Source organism: Halichoerus grypus, chromosome 13, assembly GCF_964656455.1.
Source record: "Halichoerus grypus chromosome 13, mHalGry1.hap1.1, whole genome shotgun sequence".
NCBI classification, from domain to species: domain Eukaryota; kingdom Metazoa; phylum Chordata; class Mammalia; order Carnivora; family Phocidae; genus Halichoerus; species Halichoerus grypus.
In genome coordinates, this window is record NC_135724.1 from 324,204 (window position 1) to 346,197 (window position 21,994).

General features: G+C 51.9%; 1 protein-coding gene across 7 annotated transcripts in view; it reads left to right on the forward strand.

The window, feature by feature from the left end:
* The first annotated feature begins 4,037 nt into the window (after nt 1-4,037).
* Nucleotides 4,038-21,994, forward strand: part of SLC66A2 (solute carrier family 66 member 2) — a 54,437-nt gene continuing 36,480 nt past the window's right edge. For 3 of the 7 annotated variants that reach the window (XR_013443224.1, XR_013443225.1, XM_078060143.1), the window contains exons 1-4: nt 4,040-4,146; nt 4,628-4,976; nt 12,287-12,420; nt 20,782-20,835. Coding sequence is in view for 5 of the 7 variants with exons in the window: in XM_078060143.1 (XP_077916269.1) it covers nt 4,774-4,976; nt 12,287-12,420; nt 20,782-20,835 (391 nt within the window). In the remaining 2 variants the exon portion in view is untranslated. Of the gene's footprint in view, nt 4,147-4,241; nt 4,266-4,627; nt 4,977-12,286; nt 12,421-20,781; nt 20,836-21,994 lie in introns of those variants that run through there. The other 4 variants (XM_078060147.1, XM_078060146.1, XM_078060144.1 and 1 more) reach the window with 3 other exon arrangements.

A 21,994-nucleotide genomic window follows, 5' to 3' on the forward strand; every position in this document is an offset into this window, starting at 1 on the left:
CAGAAAGAGCAGCACTGCAGTCATAAGGAATGGCCTATTATATACTTTCAGGTTGGGAGGGGGTTAGGGATAGTGTAAGTCTCTAAGGAATTTTGGAAGCAAGGTTTCCAGGACCTTTAGGGGCTAGCTGTTGTTGGGAAAAGGTCATTTATTACCGTCTAATGAAACCTGAATCATGAGACCCTTCAGATGTATATCGATGGGCCGTATGCTTGGGGTATGATTGCCAACACGTATCTTGGGGGGGTTTAGAGATAAAGGAAGTTTCCAAAGGAATTTTTATATGTTAAAGTAGACTCACAGGATCCTGGTGGTGGGTGTTGGGATAATGTTAAGCTAAGATTGCCTTTTGCCCTTAGCAAAGTATTATTTTTTTTTAAAGATTTTATTTATTTATTTGGCAGAGATAGAGACAGAGAAGGAACACAAGCAGGGGGAATGTGAGAGGGAGAAGCAGGCTTCCCACTGGGCGTGGAGCCCCATGCGGGGCTCCATCCCAGGACCCTGGGATCATGACCTGAGCCCATGACCTGAGTGGAAGGCAGACGCTTAACGACCGAGCCACCCAGGCGCCCCAGCCCTTAGCAAAGTATTAACGTGGACGCAGCTGAGTCCCTAGAGGAAGGTCACTCGGCCTGTTTCCAGGACTTGTCAGTGGGCTGTAGGGAGTAAGGAAATTTAATACATTTTTTCTGCCTTTGTTTCCCACATCACGAGCACCTTGAAAAGCTTGTAATAGATACTTTGAAATGTCCCCAGTAAAGGTTGTCCCATCTCTCACCTTGACCAGCCTTGTATCTGGTTTTTATTCCATACTGTGCACCGCCAAGGGTGTCTTCAGCCCCCTCCCCAAAGCCACCCCGAGGTACCTCCCAGCCTGTCAATGGGCTCCTGTCTGTGTCCCACAGTTGCCTTGGGAACAAAACCGAAAATCTGAGGAAAACAACATGAAATTTCTTCTTTTTCAGGTGAACAATTTATCAAGTCAAAATCTTAATGAGGAAAAGCTAAGGAAACAATCCATTGGGTTGGGGGACTGAGGGCAAGTGCTCAGCTCCCTGGGGTTCCAGTCAGAGCATGGGGACCCCAGGAAAGGCTCCCAGCAAGGTGTTTGGGAGGGAGAGAAACCTATAAGAATGAAGAGTCTTGGGGACTTGGTAGCCAGTTAATATACACTTTATAGTTAAAAATTCTTAGGGGGCCTGGCTGGATCCGTTGGAAGATCACGTGACTCTTGATCTCAGGGTTGTGAGTTCAAGCCCCTCATTGAGTGTAGAGATTACTAAAAAATAAATAAACTTAAAAAAATTCTCTTTAGGGGCGCCTGGGTGGCTCAGCTGGTTAAGTGTCTGCCTTCAGCTCAGGTCATGGTCCCAGGGTCCTGGGATCGAGCCCCACATCGGGCTCCCTGCTCAGCGGGGAGTCTGCTTCTCCCTCTCCCACTCCCCCTGCTTGTGCTCTCTCTCTCTCTTGCTCTATCTCAAATAAATAAAATCTTTAAAAAATTCTCTTTAGTATAATTTATTTTCCTTTTACCGTATGGTTTTACAAATGTAAAAACTGTGCTTTTGTCACTGCTCAGGGCAAGATCATGATTTAAAATACCTGAAGGAATGTGAATAAAAACAGAAAACTAAAGTTGCCTGAAGCATTTCTGGAGCATATTAATTATCCTTTAAAAAATAGCCCACCCAGGAAGGCCAGTAGGAAGGAGGATCTCTAAAGGCCTGGAGCTGAGCTTCTACTGGGCAGAGAATGAATGTCCTGCCCCTCTGCTTCCTAAAGTTTTAGTGTTAGCATGAGGCCAGTGGAAGAAACCAGATACACAAGGTCCCTCATTGTAGGACTGCATGTATAGGATATATCCAGAATAGGTAAATCCCTTAAAACAGAAAGTAGATTGGTGTTTTCCAGGGACTGGAGGGAGGGGAGCAGGGGAGGTGTGTGGTTTTATTCTGGGGTGAAGAAATGTTTGGGAGCCAGACAGGAAAGGAGTTGGCATAGCATTGTGAATGTACCAAATGTCATCGAATTGTTCACTTTAACAGTGCTTAATTTGTGTTGTATGAATTTTGCCTCAATTTAAATATATAAGAAAAGGGGGAGGTTCATAAGCAAAAGTGTGCATTTCTGGAGACAGAGAGCCCTGTATGTGCGTGATCTGAATCAGCCAGGAGCCCTGCATTTTTTTTTTTTTTTTTTTTTTTAATAAGGTAACATTCATAGGTCCTGGGGATTAGGATGATACATTTGGGGGCTATTCGCTGGCCTAGCATAGCTTGGCTGGCTTCTTTTGTTTGGGAATGCAGGAAGCCACGTAACAGATGCAGCATCTCAGATGAGCTTTCCTCTCCTCTGCTTGACTGACCGATGGTTCTAGACCAGTGAGCGCACTCTGATCCCAGACAGTTGGTGTTTAAAAGGACTACAAGCTAACTCTCCAGTCATCAGCTCGCCTTACTGGAGATCTTTGTGGGGTAAAATCCTGGACCAAGAATGCAGGATTGTATCCACTTAGCTGGGCTCTGCAGATGCTGTCCTGTGTGGACGCTCATCTGATACACTCTGATGGATCCAGAACGGCAGGTGGCTATGGACCAATTTGCCTGTACGTGCCAGGATGAACCGATGAGCAGCTGTGACTCCAGATGCTCCAGTGGGAGTCAGGAGGGACGCCTATAGCCTTACTCCAACCTCCAGAACAGAGTGAAACATTCTAGGGTCTTTAGAGCTCCGGGGAGGAGGTGGCTAAGTAGGAACACCCACTTTTTCCTCCTAGCCCTGCCACGGTTTCCTTGTCTGTGTTCCATTCCTGATGCTTGCTTCCTGGGCATACTCTGAGTAGCCATGACTCAGAAATACCTACATCAGCCTCAGAGATTGGAGGGGATTGAGAATGAGCCTGTGTTTTATTGAGGCCCTGCTCATCACACCAGGCTTGTCTGGGAGTTAGTCTCAGTGAGGATGGAGCTCTTACCATGATTTCTCATGAAACCTACCTGGTAGGTAGCAGGAGGGCAGGCCACACCTGGGAGTGGGGAAGCTGGCCAGCCAGGTGTGTGGCCCCAGGGCCACCCTTTCTCATCCACCAGGCCTTCCTTTTTGGAGTGTTTCAGGTCTGCCCTTGTTGAGATGGGAGCCCTGAGGGGAGCTCCCCTGCAGACAGAATCCTGGGGCCCTGCAGTTGGTGTCCTCTGCCCTGAGTCCCACCTGCAAGGGTGCTGGGCACACGGGGCTGGCTGGCTTCTCACAAGGGTCCTCACTGCCCCCCCATCCCACTTGGGCCGTGGGCTTCCTGCACGCCCAGCCCACCAGCATCTATGTCCAGAGCACCTGCACGAGGGCCCCCGGGGGCTCACCTTGGTCAGGGAACTCTGGAATTCCTATTTCTTTATCTGTCAGTGGGCACGCTATGGATTCACCTCCCAGAACTGTGCGCTTGAGATAAGGCCGTGAACCACTTAGCAAGTTACAGAGTGGAGTAACTCTGCGACTGATAAACTCGCGCCCTGAGCCGGTGGTGCTGGCTGCCGCCCTAAGTGAGCCCCTGGGCCTGGTTCCCCAGAAGAGCCGCCCCTCCGCCTCACCCGAGACCAGGTAGGCCTCTGACACCTGCTGCTCAGGGCTCGGCCTGCGTCAGGATGGGGACCCCCTCCCCCGACTCCTAAGGATATGCAGCCGTGGAAGGATCACCTGGGGGCGCTCAGGCGCGACCTGCTGGCCTCAGACGCTGCCCGGGTCCCCACGAGAGGGAGTCCCCACAAGAGGGGGGCCCCGGGCCTCGCGCAGACCTCCGCCAGAGACAGGACCGAGTCCTCCGCTCTCGGGGGCGCGCCGCGTCCACACGGCTTCTTGCCCGGGCACAGGTGCGGACGCGTCTACGTGGGTCCCTGGCTCTGGAGGAGCGGCCTCGCCAGGCAGGTACTTGCTAACCCGGGCCCGGCGTGAGGGCAGAGCAACGTCGCCACCGAGCCCCCAACCCCTGACCCCTCCCTGGGCGCCCGGTGCGCTCTAGGACCCAGCGCCGGTCGGTCCGCCGCCCGGGTGGGCGGGGCTCCTGCACTGTGACGTCACGCAGAGGCGGGGCTACGGCGCTGGGGCGGACAGACGGACGGCGGACGCAGGACAGACCGGGCGGGGCCGGCGGTAAGGGCTGGGGCTCGGATCCGCAGGCCGCGTGTGGACGCGGGCGGAACGCGGGGCTCGGGCCTCGGGATGCGGCGCGGGCGGCGGGTCCCAGGAGCGAGCCCCCCGGCGCCCCCGGCGTGCGTCCCACCCCCGGAGCAGCCAACCTCCCTTCGTACTGAGCGCGCTCCCCCCGGACTGAGCATGCTCGCCCCCGACTGAGCGCGCTCCGCCCCATCCCGGCCGAGTACTCCCTCCCGGGCCGAGCCGCCCCCCAGAATGCGCGCGCCCCAGGCCCGCCTCCCGCGCCCCCCGCCGTGCGCCCCGCACCTCTGTTCCCCCGCGGGTGCCGGTTCGCGCGCGGAGGGCTCCCTGGGGCGCCAGTGTCTGAGGGGCGGGTCGTGCCCCAGCCGTGAGCCCCCGCGGTGCCCCGGGTGCGCGACCCTCACTGTGCCGCGAGGCCCCTGCTGCGGAGTTCTCACCTCTTCCCCTCTCCCGCCAGGCTCAGGCTCCGATGGTGGAGTCGCACCGGGAGGCAGCGGCAATGTGGGGGTGACCGTCAGCGCGCGTTCCAGGAGCCCGTGAGAGCAGAGGGGAGCTGGGCCAGGTGGACGTCTGTCGGCTGGCAGGGCGACACAGGTGTTCGGAATGGAAGCAGAAGGCTTGGATTGGCTTCTGGTCCCCTTGCACCAGCTGGTTTCCTGGGGGGCAGCTGGGGCCATAGTCTTCGGAGGGGTGGTGCCGTATATCCCCCAGTACAGGGACATCCGGAGGACTCAGAATGCAGAGGGCTTCTCTACCTACGTGTGTCTGGTGCTCCTCGTGGCTAATATTTTACGGATCCTCTTCTGGTAAGTTGGGGGCTTTCTATGGGGTGCTTCCAGAAAGAGAAAGAGATGGCTTTCTCTTTTTGGGGTTTCGGAGTGGGGTGGTGGTGGCGGCAGGAGGTGGTGAACGCATGAGATTATTTCCCAGGGAAAATGGGATTGGAGTGGAGACTCTTACCTGTAATCTTCATTTCATGTCACTCATACATCATCAGATATTTTCCCACAGACGTCTGGGTGCTGGGCAAGGTCCTTGGACTGGGTCCCTGCCCTCAGAATTTGCACGGGAGCAGGAGAGAGAAAACAGGGACTGGAGAAGTAATTAAGAGTAACAGAAAATGATGAGCTGTAGGAAGGGCATGCTGCTGACCACTGAGCCCCTTAGGAGGGGACATCAGGCAGGAAAGAGTGTTCAGGAGCCCTGTGCAGGGAAGGCCGTCCCCTGAGCCTTCTCTGGTGTGTGTACAGTTTTGTTTTGTTTAAATAGGAAAGTCAACTTTCTGGATAATACTTAAGAGACTATTTTGTCTTGCCACTCCCAGCCCAGCTTCCTCTTATTATCATTTGCATTCTGGTAAGGAAGTTGAAATTAATTTTAATAGTTCTAAAGCCAGGCATGTTTGGGAGGGGGCATTTTTAGAGGAAATGAAATGATGTCTTATAACCTCATTCTTTCTTTCTTTTTTTTTTTTTAGAGAGAGGGAGAGGAGGGGGGGTGGAGGGAGAATCTTAAGCAGTCTCCATGCCCAGCGCAGAACCCGATGTGGGGCTTGATCTCACAACCCTGAGATCATGACCTGAGCTCAGTCAGATGCTTAACAGACTGAGCCACCCAGGCGCCCCATTATAGCCTCATTCTGAGACCAAAGAGGTCTGGAACTTTCCTTTCTTCTTGACGGTCCCAGACCCTCTGTCAGCACAGATAGTGAGGAAGGTTGCTCAGGAGGGCAGCTGAGTGCAGAGGTGGGACAAGGGCTCCAGGCAGCGGGTGTCCACAGCTCTGCTTCTGGCTCCTCCTTTTGGCGTTTTGGTCAGTGACTAACCATGTTTTTTGCTAATTCATTTTTAAGTCAACCTTATTGAGGTATGGTTTACATTAAATGAAATTGCCCGTCGTAAGTGCACAGTGTCCCCTTGCCATCACCATCACAACCGAGATAGGAGTTTTCTGAGCCCAGAAGTTTGCTCTGTTCTTTGTATTCCATCCAGCGGTGCCAGGCCCTGGGCAACCTTTGATTTATTTTCGCTGTGTGGTAGGTTTGCCCTTGTCTGGGGCTTTTAAAAGGTGAGCTGGTAAGTCAGCCCCTCCCAGGGGAACTTGTCACATCACCAGGTTTGTCTCCTGGCTAGGCTACTTTGGAAGGAGGGGTCATGGGTGCTTATTTGTTTCTTTGGTGCAAGTTGAAACCCCACATTTTGAAGATCCCTCCTTTTCCTTTGCCTGGGGGCGGAGATCACTCGCTTCAGGGTGACATGTGGCTTCTTTCTCTAAAATGGCTTTAATCAAATCTAAGGTTGAACAGAAGCAGGTCCTGAAATATAATTGTATCTGACACCATTGTCAGTTCTGAGTGCACTGGAGGGGCGTTCCGGGGTCCCCCAGGCTTGGGCTGTGGAGTAAGTTTTCTCTCACAGTGGAGGGGAGGTGCTCGACATTGGCTCGCCTTATGGGAAAAAAGGTCAGTTGAGAGGTCTCTTCCTTAAGTATGCTTATCCTTCACAATCGCAAAAAGAGGCGAGAATAGCTAATCTACATCCAAATATCTGGTTTGGTGAAGTCAGAAATTAAACTAATTTCTTGAATGCCAAGTCTCAGGGCCTCTGGATTTAACTGGCATTTGCACTAGGAGTCCTCTCTTCACTGCAGGGCCTGAGACTTTGAGAAAGAGTCTGGAGCTTTCTCCTAATGCAGCACAGAGTGGCCTTTTGTGGGATTCTAAACTTCATCCATTGGCGAGTCTATTTCTATACATCCAGTTTGTCCTTTCCCAGAGTCAGCACCCTGAGCTGTCCTGGGTCACTTGAGGGGTTCTGTGGCGAATTCAGCCAGTATTCCAGGAGACTGCAGCAATGTGTGGGATGAAGGGAGGGCTGGCAGAGGGCCCTGGTCCCTCCTCGAGAGTCTCTCTGGCCTAGAGGTGTGCTTTTCCTGCATTTCACACAGGGTAGTACTTGGGGTTCACATGTGAAGCGCAGCAGACAGGCTGAGCTCCGTCTAGGACTTAAAAGTAATGTGTGCCTCTCTGCCCACCTAGTCCTGGGGCCCACTCCTCTGAGGGTGATGCAGATCCTCCCTTGTATTTCTTATCTGGAGCCTCTTAAGCCCCCACTCCTGTGTCCTCCTCCAGACTTCATGGGTTAGCAGCCCATGTAATTTAATAGGTGTTTGAGGGTTTCCCATGTTCCAGACACTGGTCTAGATGCTGTGGGGTTTACACTTTAGCAGAAGCATTGTATGGAATGTGCCATCTACACATATATGGGTTATGGCAGGCTCCAGGTGAGATGGAAGGTGGGTCTACACTAGAACAGTGGTGGAGTTAGAACTGAAGAGTGTGTTTCCCAAAGCTGGCTGAGACCATAGTCCTCAGAGCTCCAGTCTGGGAAGCTCTCTGTGGATTTGTGGTATGAGGCTTGTGAGTGGCTCTGCAGTTCTGTAGGAGGGGCCAATTGAGCTGTGTAAACCCTGGGTTTCTAATAACTTGTGGAACTCTAATTCCTTTATTTCTTTTTTAAAAATTTTAAAATTTAGGGGCGCTTGGGTGGCTCAGTCAGTTAAGCGTCTCCCTTCAGCTCAGGTCATGATCCTGGGGTCCTGGGATTGAGCCCCGCATCTGGCTCCTTGCTCAGTGGAGAGCCTGCTTCTCCCTCTCCCTCTGCCTGCCACTCTGTGTACTTGTGCTCTCTCTCTCTCTCAAATGAATAAATAAAATCTTTAAAAAATAAAAAACAAAAAAATAAAAATTTAAAAATTTTAAAACTTTTAAAAAAAGATTTTATTTATTTGTCAGAGAGAGAGCAAGCACAAGCAGGGGCAGCAGCAGGCAGAGGGAGAAGCAGGCTCCCCACTGAGCAGGGAGCCTGATGTGGGACTCCATCCCAGGACCCTGGGATCATGACCTGAGCCGAAGGCAGATGCTTAACCAGCTGAGCCACCCAGGCGCCCTTCTAGTGCCTTTATTTCTTAAAATTCTTATCATCCTTTTGCAAAACTAGCATTCAGCAGATTCTGTAAAGTGCTGATAGATAGTATTTTGCTTCAGAAGAGTGGCGTCAGGAGAAGGGCTGAATGATGCCTCATAACTAATAATTGCAGACTTGTGATTTTGTAGAGAAGGTGAAGGATGAGGCCAGGGTGCACAGATGGTATTGCGAGACCTTCCAGCTGAGAGCCTTGTGCATTTGTAGAGATGGTTCTCAAGCTCCATTAGTATTGGATGAAAACACTGTATCAGAGAGATGGTAATGTTGTATGAGATATTTAATAGCATTGTATCAGAGATGCAGTGACATCGTATCAGAAATAAGGGAACACTATCAGATGTGGCAACACCATGTCAGAGGTGTAGTAACACCGTATCAGATATGGTAACAGATCCAGATGGTATCATCCTCTCAGAGCTCTAGTAAGCCTTATAACTGAGATGTGCTCACATTGTATCAGATGTAACACTGCTGGGCACATAGTAACATTCAGCTAAGGGTGTAGAAGTCAGTGTGACACAGGGAAGTAGATACACAACTTCTTTCTACTTGAGCTTTTCTGTTACTTTGAGGACATGAAAAGGTGTTGCTTGTAGAAACTTTTGCTCAAACTTGGTGAAACATTGCATATCCTCTGCAATGTGTATCTTCCTGGGGGAAAGACGGGCCCTGTTAGACTGGCTTGTCTGCGCAGCAGGCCCTTCACTTGTCTGGTGGGCTGTCCCATCATTTGCCTTAAGAAGAGGTTGTGCCAACACACATTCTCAGGGACAGGAGAGGAGAAAATGCTGACTTCTCTGTCAGTTTAGATGATTAGCTTTCAAAGAAGAAAAAGCTTAACCAATTTGTAAGTAAAAAATGGTATCTTTCTATTTTTTTTTTTTAATTTTTTTATTGTTATGTTAATCCCCATACATTACATCATTAGTTTTAGATATAGTGTTCCATGATTCATTGTTTGTGCATAACACCCAGTGCTCCATGCAGAACGTGCCCTCCTCAATACCCATCACCAGGCTAACCCATCCTCCCAACCCCCTCCCCTCTAGAACCCTCAGTTTGTTTTTCAGAGTCCATCGTCTCTCATGGTTCTTCTCCCCCTCCGATTTCCCCTCCTTCATTCTTCCCCTCCTGCTACATTCTTCTTCTTCTTTTTTTCTTTCTTAACATCTATTGCATTATTTGTTTCAGAGGTACAGATCTGAGATTCAACAGTCTTGCACAATTCACAGCACTTACCAGAACACATACCCTCCCCAGTGTCCATCACCCAGTCACCCCATCCCTCCCACCCCACCCGGTATCTTTCTATTTTAATTAGCTTTTAAAAGTTACTAATGACATTGAACCTTGTTTCATATTTACTTTGTCTCTTGTTTATTGTTTGTGGAAAGTGTTGCTTTTTGAAATTTTGTATGTCGCTTAGCCTGTCTTTCTAAAATCAGTTAAATATTCACCTCTGCTCCCTCTCACTTCAGTTTAAATGGTCTTGTTTTTATTGTAAATATTGAGTTCATCTGGATTCAGTTTTTGGGGTATGGTTTAAGGGGAAGTGCAAACCTTGATTTCTTTGCCCACAGTTTTTCTAGTCACTGTTTCTGTTGAGAATTTAAAAAACCAAAGTGGCCTTTCTCACCTAATGGATGCAATTGCACATCTTCAGCCTAATAACTGGAAATGAGCTGGTGTGAGGAGCCACCGAGTACCTTACTTTATTGTGATTCTTCCCGGCCTGCTCAGGAAGGAAGCATTTCCAGTCTCGTTAGGCTGACATTGAACTTTTGCCGTCCCCTTGTCTGACCCTCACCTATAGAAGAGTTGACCCCTGGGGACAGCTAGGTAACCAGTGGGATCCAGTTCCTAGAAATGACTGGCAGTGTCCTTAAATAGCCTTCAGGGTTCTAGCTGCACTTTACAGAAGAGAGGAGGCCCAGAGGCGGTGGGTCACAGGTGCGAGGGCCCTGGAGCCAGCCCGTGGCAGAGTCCGTAAGCACCCCCAGTACCCCCGGTCTGTGCCGCTGGCTCAGAAAGCCCCAGGGCGCCATCACCTCTTTCTTGCTGCACCTTCTGTTCACTCAAATCTGGCTCATCAGCCCTTTCTTGTTCCAACCATTTAGCATTTCAGCTCCTCTCCTGAAGGAGAGGCCCAGATGAAGCAGCAGGATCCCAGGTGAGCCCAGGTGACATTTCCTGGGGAGGCAGGAGGAATCTGGTGGTCATGGAGCTGTCTGCTCTCTGTGTCCTGGTCCTTCTGCCCTTCCTGGGCCCAAGTGGCATGGGCCTGAGCCTCTGTGACCTCAGGCCTGCTCTGTCCTTTGCTCAGAGGACACAGGCCGGGCCTTGACCTCAGAAACCAGTGCAGAACACTGGTCCTGGAACTGGTCTTGGTCCCCCACTCCCCAGGGAGTGTCTGGCTTTTCTGGTTGCTTGACCTTCTGTGGGATCCTCACCTGGATGCGACTCCCCTCCAGGTGGCACATTCTCACCTGCTGGGCCGGCTCACCCTGGCCAGGGCAAACCCTCGTCAGAGGTGCCGTTGCTGCTGCCCAGCGGATGTGCGGAGTTCTCCGGAGAGGCTCAGGTTGGTTAGAACTCCAGCAGGGCGGTGCGTTCACGAACTCAGGGTGCTAGAGCAGTTGTGAGTGTCATTTTTCTCTGTGAAGGAACATCATTTTTTCTTTACCGTGTAGGTAGGTTTTCTTACTGTGTAGGGACACCTTTCAAAGACATGCTCCTTGGCTGGGAGAGCAGGCCGCATCTAATCTTGTCCTTCACAACAAAGCCTGGCTGCTGAGTTTTTGTCTTGATTTCTCACTGATTTGGTGTTGGCAGGTGCTGGGGTGCCCAGGCGCACACCCCATCGGGAGCTCTGCCGCAGCTCGGTGTCGTGGGTGTGCTCCTGCCGAGCTTCAGTGGTCAGCTCTCTGTGACCGGAGTCCCTCTGTGGGGGCGAGCAGGGTGTAGACTCAGGCCAGAGTGGGTGAGAGGGACGTGGGGAGGGGGCCCGGGTGGTTTTCTCTGTATCTTCTTTTCAGGAGCAGCTGGGAAATCCGACTGCCATGCAGGGTCTCTTGACTTGATGCATGGACTCCCAGCTCAAGTTTTGGAGATACCCTTCGGGCCACATTGCAGCCAAACCTGGTGGGATTCCTGCTCCACAGTAGCCAGGCTAGAATCGGGATTGGGGTTTTAAAGGGTGCCATGTCCAGGCCTAGCCTTAGAGATGGGCCTGGGTCAGCAGTGATTCTCGTGGCCATGGCAGAGACCCCTGGCTGGTGCGTGAAGGGCAGTGCTACTGTTCTCAGCCCCTGGGGTTTGGGGTCTGCTGCTGGGCCCCGCTTGTGCTGGTCACTAGATTGTGGTTGTCACCTCCAGGAGCTTATGGCTCAGTTGGTGAGACACTGCACCACCAGAAAAACATCAACAGGAAGGGCATGAACGCTGGGCAGGGTTGGGGGCTTAGAGAAGAGAGTGGGCAGCAAGGCCTGGGTGGGGAGGGAGATCGACAGCAGGCAGAGAGGCCTGGGCTGGGGTCAGGGCCTCAGGTTGGGAGTGGGAGGTTGTGCCCTCAGCTGCCTTCTCCTCTTCGCTGGTGGGGGGTGCCCTGGCCCCCCGCTGGTCTGCTCACACCGTGGGCTGGTCTGGCCCACTGACCCCACTCAGCCCAGGCAGGAAGCAGGATGTCCTGTCATTCCTGGACTCTGGTGTGAGTCTTCCCAGGGAATCGGGTGATCTAGAAACTGTGGGCTTCTTGTCTGGTGGTGGCTGGGGCCTCTGTCGGCAGGGCGCCTGGCTGTGTGGTGGCGGAACATGGGAGGCCCACTCCACCCCATCCGCGGTTCCTGGGAAGGGGAGTGTGGCTTTTGAGAAGCCCTGCATGTGATTCTAGAGGTGTCCCTGCAGAGGGGGTGTTGTGGCCCCTGGTCCGGCTGTCCTAGAGTGCTCCCAGCCCCTGCCCACCCAGCTCTGTCTCACTGCAGAGGGCCTAGCCTGTGATGGATGTGAGAGACTATCTGGGGCCACTCAGGAGGTGGCCATGGGGGCCTTGGTTGGGACCTGGGCAGGGAGAGGCGGTGAGGCCCCTGGTGCCCGGGGGCCCTCCTGATGCCGTGGTCTCTTTACCTCCCCAGGTTTGGAAGGCATTTTGAGTCACCGCTCCTCTGGCAGAGCATAGTCATGATCTTGACCATGTTACTGATGTTGAAGCTCTGCACTGAAGTCCGCGTGACAAATGAGCTGAACGTAAAACGCCGTTTCTTTGCAGGTTGGTGATCTGCAACTTTGGGAATAAAGCCCTCAATCAACAAGCAAAACTCGTCCTGTGTTCATGGGTGAAGTAAGAGCCGCTTTGGTGTTACCTGAGTAGCTCTCGTTTCACCAAATGCACGGTTATGTGTAACTGACGTGTTTCCAGCGTGCTGAGTGTTTATTTAAAATGGGATAATCTCTTCCCTGAAATTCGGGCAAGTTATGAACTTAATGTGTTCCTGTCCACTGTGACTGTTACGCGGGGACTCTGAATTGGGGTAGGAGTGTGTGTCTGTTGTCGGTGTCTTTTTTGGCACGATCAGGTCAGAGAAGGATTTGCCCAAGAAGGCAGTTTTCTCTGTGTGTGTGGCTGGTACATAAAACATTCCCTTTCAGTTACCATTTAGCTGAGGCTGAGTTAGCTGGGATCTTCCTCATGGACCTTGTTAAACATTCACCTGAGGTCATGTTCTTGTGGGGCCGGTGGGTTGTCACCTGGAGCGGGCCTGCGGGGTCTGCACGCTTGGGCGGGACGAATTACACGCTCAGCCGTGCTGCTCCGTGACTTTGTGGCTCAGAAAATAGAAAAGACTTCTTGTTTTTGCCTTTTCCTTTGAAAAAGCTCCTTCTGGGCTGATGTTTGTGTTTGAACACACAGGAGGGTTAATGCCTTACTTCTGGTTTTCTTCTAGTTACTAAAGAGAAGACAGCTCTCACTTTGATTTTGTCTGAGGTGGTGTGTGTGATCTCAGCTGTCGCTTAGAGAAGCGTTTTTGCTGGAGTGTGTTTAGTTCTGGGGCTCCTGTGGACTTGAGGTCTTGCTTCTGTATTTTCATCCCTGGTGGTTATTTTCTTTCCGTTGGAGCAGATCCTTTCCCCTGTGTAGCTTCTGTTTTTAGAGATGAAGGTATGCCAGTTTCAGTCTTTGTAGAAAATAGGTCAGCCTCCAGCTCTGGTGGGTGGCCTGGACCAGTTCATGGCACTTTCGGTCAAGTGACCACCACGGTCTGCTTCTGTTGCAGTTTTGGTCTTTCTCCCCCGTTAATCCCTCCTCTGAGACCCATTCTCGGATCTCGCTGCTGACGTGCTGGTCGCACTGCTGGTCTCGCCTTGAGAGCAGGGCTTCTCCGCCCGCCCAGCCCTTAGGAGGTGAGGGGCTGGCACGGCTTCTGCCGCTTCTCTCTGCGATCTGCGAACCTCACCTTCAGTGTGGCCCAGGGTCTGCGCCCGCTCCGGCGGGGGTGGTGTGGGGCTTGGTCAGTAGTGTTTCTGCCCCCCCAGGGAAGGACGAAAGTCAGGAGAAGAAGACACTTGGTGCCCATGGTTGCTTGGTGTTCCTCTGCCTCAGGCTCTGAAACGTGAGACCAGGTGTCATGATCTTGCTGGAAATAGTGTGAGGCTCGCTGAGGGGGTGCCAGATACAGCGGGGGTGTGGGCCTCCAGGCCAGGGAGCGGTCCTAGAGACTAACCTTTCTGTGACCTGGTTGAAAGACAGGCCGTCCGCTGCCTGCACCTGCTGTCTGCCTTCCCGGAGTCTCACCGGCAGGTCTCCAGGAGGCACAGGTGAGCGTGAGCGCAGGGGCAGACGTCAGGTGAGCGTGAGGGCAGGGGCAGACGTCAGGTGAGCGTGAGCGCAGGGGCAGACGTCAGGTGAGCATGAGGGCAGGGGCAGACCTCAGGTGAGCGTGAGCGCAGGGGCAGACGTCAGGTGAGCGTGAGCGCAGGGGCAGACGTCAGGTGAGCGTGAGCGCAGGGGCAGACCTCAGGTGAGCGTGAGCGCAGGGGCAGACGTCAGGTGAGCGTGAGCGCAGGGGCAGACCTCAGGTGAGCGTGAGCGCAGGGGCAGATGTCAGGTGAGCGTGAGCGCAGGGGCAGACCTCAGGTGAGCGTGAGCGCAGGGGCAGACGTCAGGTGAGCATGAGGGCAGGGGCAGACCTCAGGTGAGCGTGAGCGCAGGGGCAGACCTCGTGAGCAGGGAGCGGGGCCTCTTCCCGCAGCTCTTGGCACCGCAGTTCTCTCTCGTTCCGTCTTGACTGCTAGTGTCATATACAAATTCTTCCACAAGGACTATTTCTAATTCTGGTTAACTAGGATGGATTGAGTTAAAATAGTGAATCCCAATTTCCAGGGATAGGGCTTCAATCTGAATGTTAACAAGGGACCCTCTCTTCGATGAGCAAATGAACGGAGCCCCCGTACATCCACACCTGGGAACCTGTGAGGGGCCACATCACGTGGTACGGGGCCTGCAGTGGTGAGGAGCGCTGAGGCCTCCAGTGGGGGTTGTCCCGGACTGTCTGGGTGGACCCGATGTCGGCACAGGCCCTTAGAGTAGAAGAGGAGACAGGAGACGGCCAGGGATGGACTTGCGGAAGAAGTGGTTCTGGCTTTGGACGTGGGGGAAGGGGCAGGAAGCAGAAGCACAGCAGGCCCTTGAGGCTGGAACGGCCCTCATCTTCCAGCCGGCAAGGACACGGGGACCTCAGCCTCAGGGACATACAGAAAACAGAAGTGAAACGACAGACACAAATCCAAACACATCAAAATAGCATTAAATGTGAATGAATTAACCCAAATCAGAGGGCATAATTGCCAGAATGAATTTTTTTAAGGTCCACTATGTGCTGTCTAGAGGAAACACCCGCTCAGGTTGTGATGCCGGGGTCCTGGGATCCAGCCCTGCATCGGGCTCCTTGCTTGGCGGGCAGCCTGCCGCTCCCTCTGCCCCTGCCCTCCCCCCCCCCCGCTCAGGGCTGCGGTGGGCTTTGACCTTGCCTCTTGGAACGGCAGCCCCCTGGACCTGTCCCTGCCTGGCTGGCCTGCTCTCTGCAGTATGGCTCTGGTGGGGGATGGAGGAGTGTGCCTCATGACCCCTGAGCTCCCTGCTGGGCCCCCAGACAGCCTCAGATGGAGAACCCACCCCTAAACTCCGCCTGCCGGAACACAGCTAGATGTGTTGGAGAATTCTTGAGATTCATACTTAATTCTTGAATCCATTTAGATTTACATATTTTTGTGTCTCCTACGTATGAGATACACAGCATACTCCGAAGGGAAGCTTTTTAATGAAACGTGTTTTTTTTTCCTGTCCTCTGCTAGAAGTGGGAGGGTGGGGGATGAAAACTGACCAGTTCCAGCTGGAAGCTCTGAGGTCACGTGATCGTGGTGCCCTGGGCCTCCCTGTGGAAGGCGGGCGGCCCCCACTTCCTGGCGGTTTTCTGCTGGGGTGTTGGGGAGGTTGCCTGGGGCAGGCTGACCACGCACACGTTTCAAGTACTTTATGAAGGAAATCTTTAATAGTCATATTTCAGCGTTCTCATAGGATAGTCAGCCTAAAAAAATGATAAAAGCTTAAATGTTTTACAACTGTCTTTTATAGAGGTTTTTAATTTTGAAGGTACCAGTTCAGCTTGGAAGTTAAGATTAAAGAAATAAATGGAATCAAAGGAGAAAAAGCAGGTTACTTACAAAATTAAATGTGTAATTTCTTATCTGATTATAAAGAGCCATACATGCTCGTTGTTGACATTTTGGGGAAGAGAGAGGAATATAAAGTAAAAGCAAGTAGCTTTCCATCCACCCTTCCAGAGGTGATGTCTGTGAACGCTGGGGACACTTTTGCAGTCTCTCCTATTGCAAAATTGGGATTATTTCAAAATGAGGCTCAAATTTTTAAAAATGTCTCCTTCCACTGGGGGCTCTTTCTGTGCCCTTGTTCATACACGGTGGAGGTTGGGCTGGGGTATGGGTCCCAGAGGTGGCTTCTGCCTCTAAGGACGGCCCGGCTCACGTGTTCCAGGAAGAAATCTTCTGGAGAAGCTAATGTGTACCCACCGTGTAACTACCAAGTGGGAGTGGAGTTTGATGTGTCTTGTGTGTGCTGCGTTTTTCCTTTTCCTCTGTCACGTTTTATTGTGGAGAACTTAACATATACGGAATCGGGGAGAGTATGTATGAGCTCCCCGTGTAATCATGCCCACCTCCATCTGCTCCCCTAGATCCTGGTCACGCCGCCTGCCTGCAGTTTTTGAAGCAAATTCCAGATATACTCTGTTTGTAAATAGTTCATAATGTATCTCTAAAAGGGAAGGACTTTATCAGCCATAAAACATGAGTTCCTTAATTATCAAATACGCAGTTTATGTGTAAGTTTGTAGCTGCCTCATCACTTCCTCATTTCTGGCTGCTTTATCTCCTCGAGCCAGGGTCCCGTTCCAGGCTGCACAGTGTGATCAGCTGATTGTCTTTTTTTTTTTTTTTTTTTTTGAGAGAGAGGAGTGGGAGGGGCAGAGGGAGAGGGACAAGCAGGCTCGATGTGGGGCTCAATCCCAGGACCCTGGGATCATGACCTGAGCCAAAGAAAGCAGACGCTTAACGACTGAGCCACCCAGGCACCTGCTGGTTGTCTTTTAATCTACAGATTCTCCCCAGCTCCCCTTGTCTGTGGAGCTTGTCTGCCGTTACGACGGGTAGCTCGCTCTGCGCACCTGTGTGTGCTGCACTCCCAGCGCTCTGTTGGTGGCCGAACAGCCCAGGAGTGTGCGGGGAATGCGGAATCGAGACCTCAGCCACATCTGCATGGGGACAAGATCCCTGCTACTGCAGGAGACATTTGAGAAGCCCTTCACGGAGGTAGTCCCAGCCTGGCTTCTGCTGGCCACACCCCGTGGTGGTCCATCACGTCTTCCTATCTCTGGTGTGCCCCTGTGTAAGAACATTGGAAAAAGATCAGTGGATCCAGATGTCTGGTCAGATGTAGGTTTGGTTCTCTTTACTTTTTGCTGGACTGTTGTGTTCTTCCCCAAGGACGCCTGTACTGTCGGCCTGTCCCTTTCTGGATGTTAGTAGTGGTGGGTGCCCAGTGCCTAGACCCGTTAGTTGTGAGACTGCATTGATATTCTTTCCGTCTTTGCTCACCTGTTGGCTGGAGGGCTTCTCTGAAGAGAAACTTCCCCTGTAAATGCTATTCAGTTATCCAGTGGTGTAATTTATAAATTAAAGGCAGATACTTGCTTCTTTCTCTTTATTTGCCGGTCTTCAAAATTGGTTCCCTGGCATCTTGCAAGAGTGATCACGTTGTTTTTCTATTGTGAGTATATGGATTTATTTGATGTGTTTCTCTTGGTTGCCATTATTGTGTTTGTTGAAGGCCCCGTTGACTCCTGTCTGCCAGTGGGAGCCTCTTCAGTTGGCTCCTGACTTTTTGGCATAGACGAGTGGCCCCTAGGCCCCTGATCTTGGTGTGACAAGATCGTCTTCTGTTTCTGCCCCAGACCTGGAGTTGGCCATTTCTCCAAGGAGCCCTTGTGGTATGTGGGTGTGGCGTTTGGAGACCACGCTCTGGTCACTGGGACAGCTGTGGGATTGGGTGTTGTTTTTGGCGTTTTCAGTGGATGGGAGATTTTGTGGCCGATGAAATATTTCAGGGGTGCTCACACCTCTAGCTGAGTCTCAGACCCTTCAGTCACGTCTCGGATCTTCCACGGGCTTCTCAAGGACCCAAGAATGAAAGAATGGCAGGACTTGCTTCCCCCTCTGCTCGCAGTGGTCTCTGTAAGGAGCCTCCTGGAACACTGTTTTCTTGGGGGTCCTAGGACGATCCATTCTTACCATCAATGACTTTGTTCAGAGTCACTGGGAATAGTGGCTTCTTATGGGTAGGCACTCACAGCGGACTTATTTGTTCCTTTTTATTCAAGAAACAACATTGTCTGTGGCTCAAAGTCAGGTGGTTGCCTTCATTTGACTTTGCCCCAAATCTCAGCACTCCAAGCTCCAGCATGGAATTGGCTGTGGAGGTGGGTGGGGGAATGGGGAGTGCCTGCTAACGGGGCAGGGTTCCTGTGTAGGTGATGAAAGTGTTCTAAAATTAGACTGCGGCTGCGTTTGTGCAACTCTGGGAACATGCTACAGCCCAGTCACTTCACGGGTGAACTTTTATTACAGGCAGTTCTGTCTCGATAAAACTGAAAAATGTTGGATGGGGAGGGTCACATACCATCCTGAGAATGAAAGCTGAGGACCCCCCCCACACACACCCCACCCTGGAAGATGTTTATCTATAAACCATTCTGCATTTTTAAGGGTTAATCAGTGTCCTTGGACACCGGTTACGAATCCTGTATCTGCCCTGCCCACAGCCCTCACTCTGATGTCGGTCTTGTGTCCGTTTTCCCTGGACCTCCCCCTGGCCCCCTGGTCTCCGGGTCGTCCTGTATGTGTAACCATCGCCCCTCCACGTCCCTCACTCTCTGTTCCTCCCAGCTGGTCTCTCCACGTGCCTACAGCAGTGGATCTCACACGGTGACGAGGACCAGAAGCCCTGGAAACTGCTGATGGTCTGGCTCTTGTCAGCTCCCCAGCCTTCCCTCCTGCTGTCCCCGAGCTGTCCTCTGGCATTCAGGACGGCCAGTTCTCCTGTCTGAGCTCATGCCAGAACTTCTGTCATGCTCTGTTCCAGTCTCTGTGGCTGCTCGACAAGTAACCCCAAAACTTGGTGCCTTGGGTCTCTTTCACTCTCCCTCCTTTCCTCTCACTTGCTCACGTGTCTGGGGAGTCTGCTGGGACAGCCTCACGTGGCCTCCTCACGTGGCCTAAGCTTCCTTACGGCATCCAGGTTTCAAGGGGCGCGTCTGAGAGAGAACCAGGTGGGAGCTGTGTCTTTCTTATGATCTGGTCTTGGGGATCATGCAGCATCACCTCTGCAGACCGGAGTGGTCACAGTCCCCGGGAATCAAGGGGCGAGAACACGGAGCCATGTCCAGTGGGGAGCGGTGAGCCTCTGACGTGAATGTGGACATGTGGCTGAGGCTGGTTCTAAACCTCAGCGCCTAGCCTGGACCACGTGTTCAGCATGGACGTGTGTTCCTAACTGGGCTCTCAGCTTCTCACCCCCAGTCTGTCCTGCGCAGAGAAGTTTCTCTGCTTTCTAGCAGGAAACCTTAGGTGGCTTGAAGCTGTCCTTGGGAGAGTCCGACAGGGACTTGAGTCTCCTCACCCTGACCCGCGCCTCCCTGCCGGCTGCTGCTTTTCCTTCCCCCACTGTGCTGCCCGGAGAGCCCCATGGGCCACGTTCTCTCACTCTGGGGCCTCACCCTGCCTCGCCCTGCTACCTGGCGTGCTTGCAAGCTCTGCTCGTCTGCTGGGCATGATCAGGCCTGAGACGAGAGGGGAGACGGTGTATGGGATGTCTGACCTCCTGGAGCCACGTCGAGCAGTCTGTCCTGCGAGCAGTCTGTCCTGCATCCCCTTCGTCCCCTCCCCCTTCCACTTTGGGACCTGATCTTTAGCAGACGTGTCAGTGAGCGGTGAAATTGGTCCCAAGCAAGAAATAGAAGCAAAAAGCTGCGGAAATCCGGCTGAGCCTGGGTATTCAAGCCCAGTGGGTCCAGGAGGGGGAGCTGGGTAGGGGCTGGGTGAGGAGATGAGGCCTTGCTGCTCGCTCGCTGGTGCTGCTGGCTCAGGGAGCCCTCACGTGGGCCGGGCAGCCACTCCTCGTAAGCAGGGTCTGTGGGCATCTGCTGTCCCCAAGCATGGAGCCAGTCTGGTGTTTTCGTTGAGCTGTTTCCTTGCAGTCTGTCCTTTTATAGGTGGAGCCTCATTACCTGGGGCAGATGACATGGAACTGAGTCCAGTGACTCTTCCGTCCGTCTTCCAGACTCCATCCTGGGCTCTGGCCTGGGGGCACGCTGGCTGTATCTTCACGGGCCGTGGGCTGCCGTCCTGGGCAGCACAGAGTAGGGGGTCTCGGGTGGGGCTGGGCTGCTGAAGGAGCAAGGTTCCCTGGGAGGGAGTCATCTTGGGCTCTGTCAGGTGCTGCTGCATGGGCCAGGGACACGTGCTCCCTGGCGGGACGGAACGTGGCGTTGTCTGTGGGCCCCTTGCTTGTCAAGGTCACACGTTGAACGCTTTCCCCGTTGCCAGCGGGCATTTCGTTGAGCATGCTCTGAAAACAGCTCTATGCGGTGGCCTTCTGACGAGTTTGACCCTGGGACAACTCTATTGCAAGCAAAGCTCGCATGTGGATGAGTTTTTAGGGGAAAATAGAAGTAGCATCTGCTTTCTCTTTCTCTCAGCATAGTGGACGTGCGATGGGCTTTATGCCACCTCTGACCTTAGAAATTAAGTGAAAATGTAGTGACGTTTCATTGTTCGCCCAAGATTTCCTCCTCATGCCCGGCAGTTCTACTGGAAGAGGGTAGGTTTGGGGGAAAATAGTTCAGAAAACAAATGTCCTAATACACAGAAATCAAGATCTTGTCCTTCTGTTTTTAAAAGGCATGCAAAGAGGGCTGGGAGCCACTGCTGCTTACGAGTGTTAAAACCAGTCTGTTTCTGTTTCTTCCTCCTTCCTGTTTTTCTCTTTCTTTAAATGTAGCTGCAGATAATAAGGATGAAGAAATCAAGGTCCCCCCCAGGCGGTCGTATCTGGGTACGTACCACACCGCTCAAGGCTGCCCACTGGACCCTTCGCTTCGTTCATTCTGTGCATCTCTGTCCCCGCTCAGCCTCACTGTCATGCTGCTCCGTGTGTGTGACTCATTTTACTAAGCACGGCCGTGTCGCCAGCAAACTAACCAACCCATAGCCTGCTATTTTTAAGCATGAACTAGTTCCTAGAAACCTGCCCGTTTGTGTGTGTGTGTGTGTGTGTGTGTGTGAGAGAGAGAGAGAGAGAGAGAGAGAGAGAGAGGGAGGGAGGGGGAGGGAGGGAGGGAGGGAGGGATGGTGGGAGACAGGTGGAAACATGATCAGAGTACAAGTTTTGGAGTGCTTTTGTTAAATTTATTACAAAGTGTTCTATTCTTTTTGATGCTCTGGTAAATGGAATTGTTTTCGTAATTTCATTTGGATTGTTCATTGCTATCTTGTAGAAATAAAATTGATTTTCACATACTGATCTTGTATCCTGCAACTTTGCTGGTCTCATTCATTAGTTCTAATTTTTAGTGTAGTCTTTAGGATTTCTCTGTAGGAGATTATGTCATCTGCAAATAGAGTTAGCTTTACTTTTTCCTTTCCAGTCTGGATGCTTTTTCTTTTTCTTGTCTATTTACCCTCGAATTAGAAATGGATAGAACGGTGAGCGTAGATAACGCTTGTCTTGTTCTGGTCTTAATGAGAAGGCATTCTGTCACCATCAAGCATGATGTTAGCTGTGGAGTTTACGTAGATGCCTCATATTAGATGAAGCAAGAACCTTTCTATTCTGAGTTTGTTGAGTGTTTCTTTTTATCATGAAACGATGTTGAAGTTTGTCTAATGCTTTTCTGTGTCTCTTGAGATGATCATATGATTTTGTCCTTTATTCTACATTGATTTTTGTATGTTGCACCAACATTGAGTTCTTGGGATAAATCCTATCTGATTGTGATGTGTAATCCTTTTTATAAGTTGCTGGATTCTGTTTGCTAGTATTATGTTAAGGATTTTTATGTCCATATTCACAAGAGATATTGGTCTGCTTTTTTTTTTAATTCTTGTGATGACTTTGGTTTTAGCATCAGGATAGTACTGGTCTTCTAAGTCAGGCTGGGAATGGGAAGTGTTCCCTCCTCTTCTATTTTGTTTTACTTCGTGAAGGATGGGTA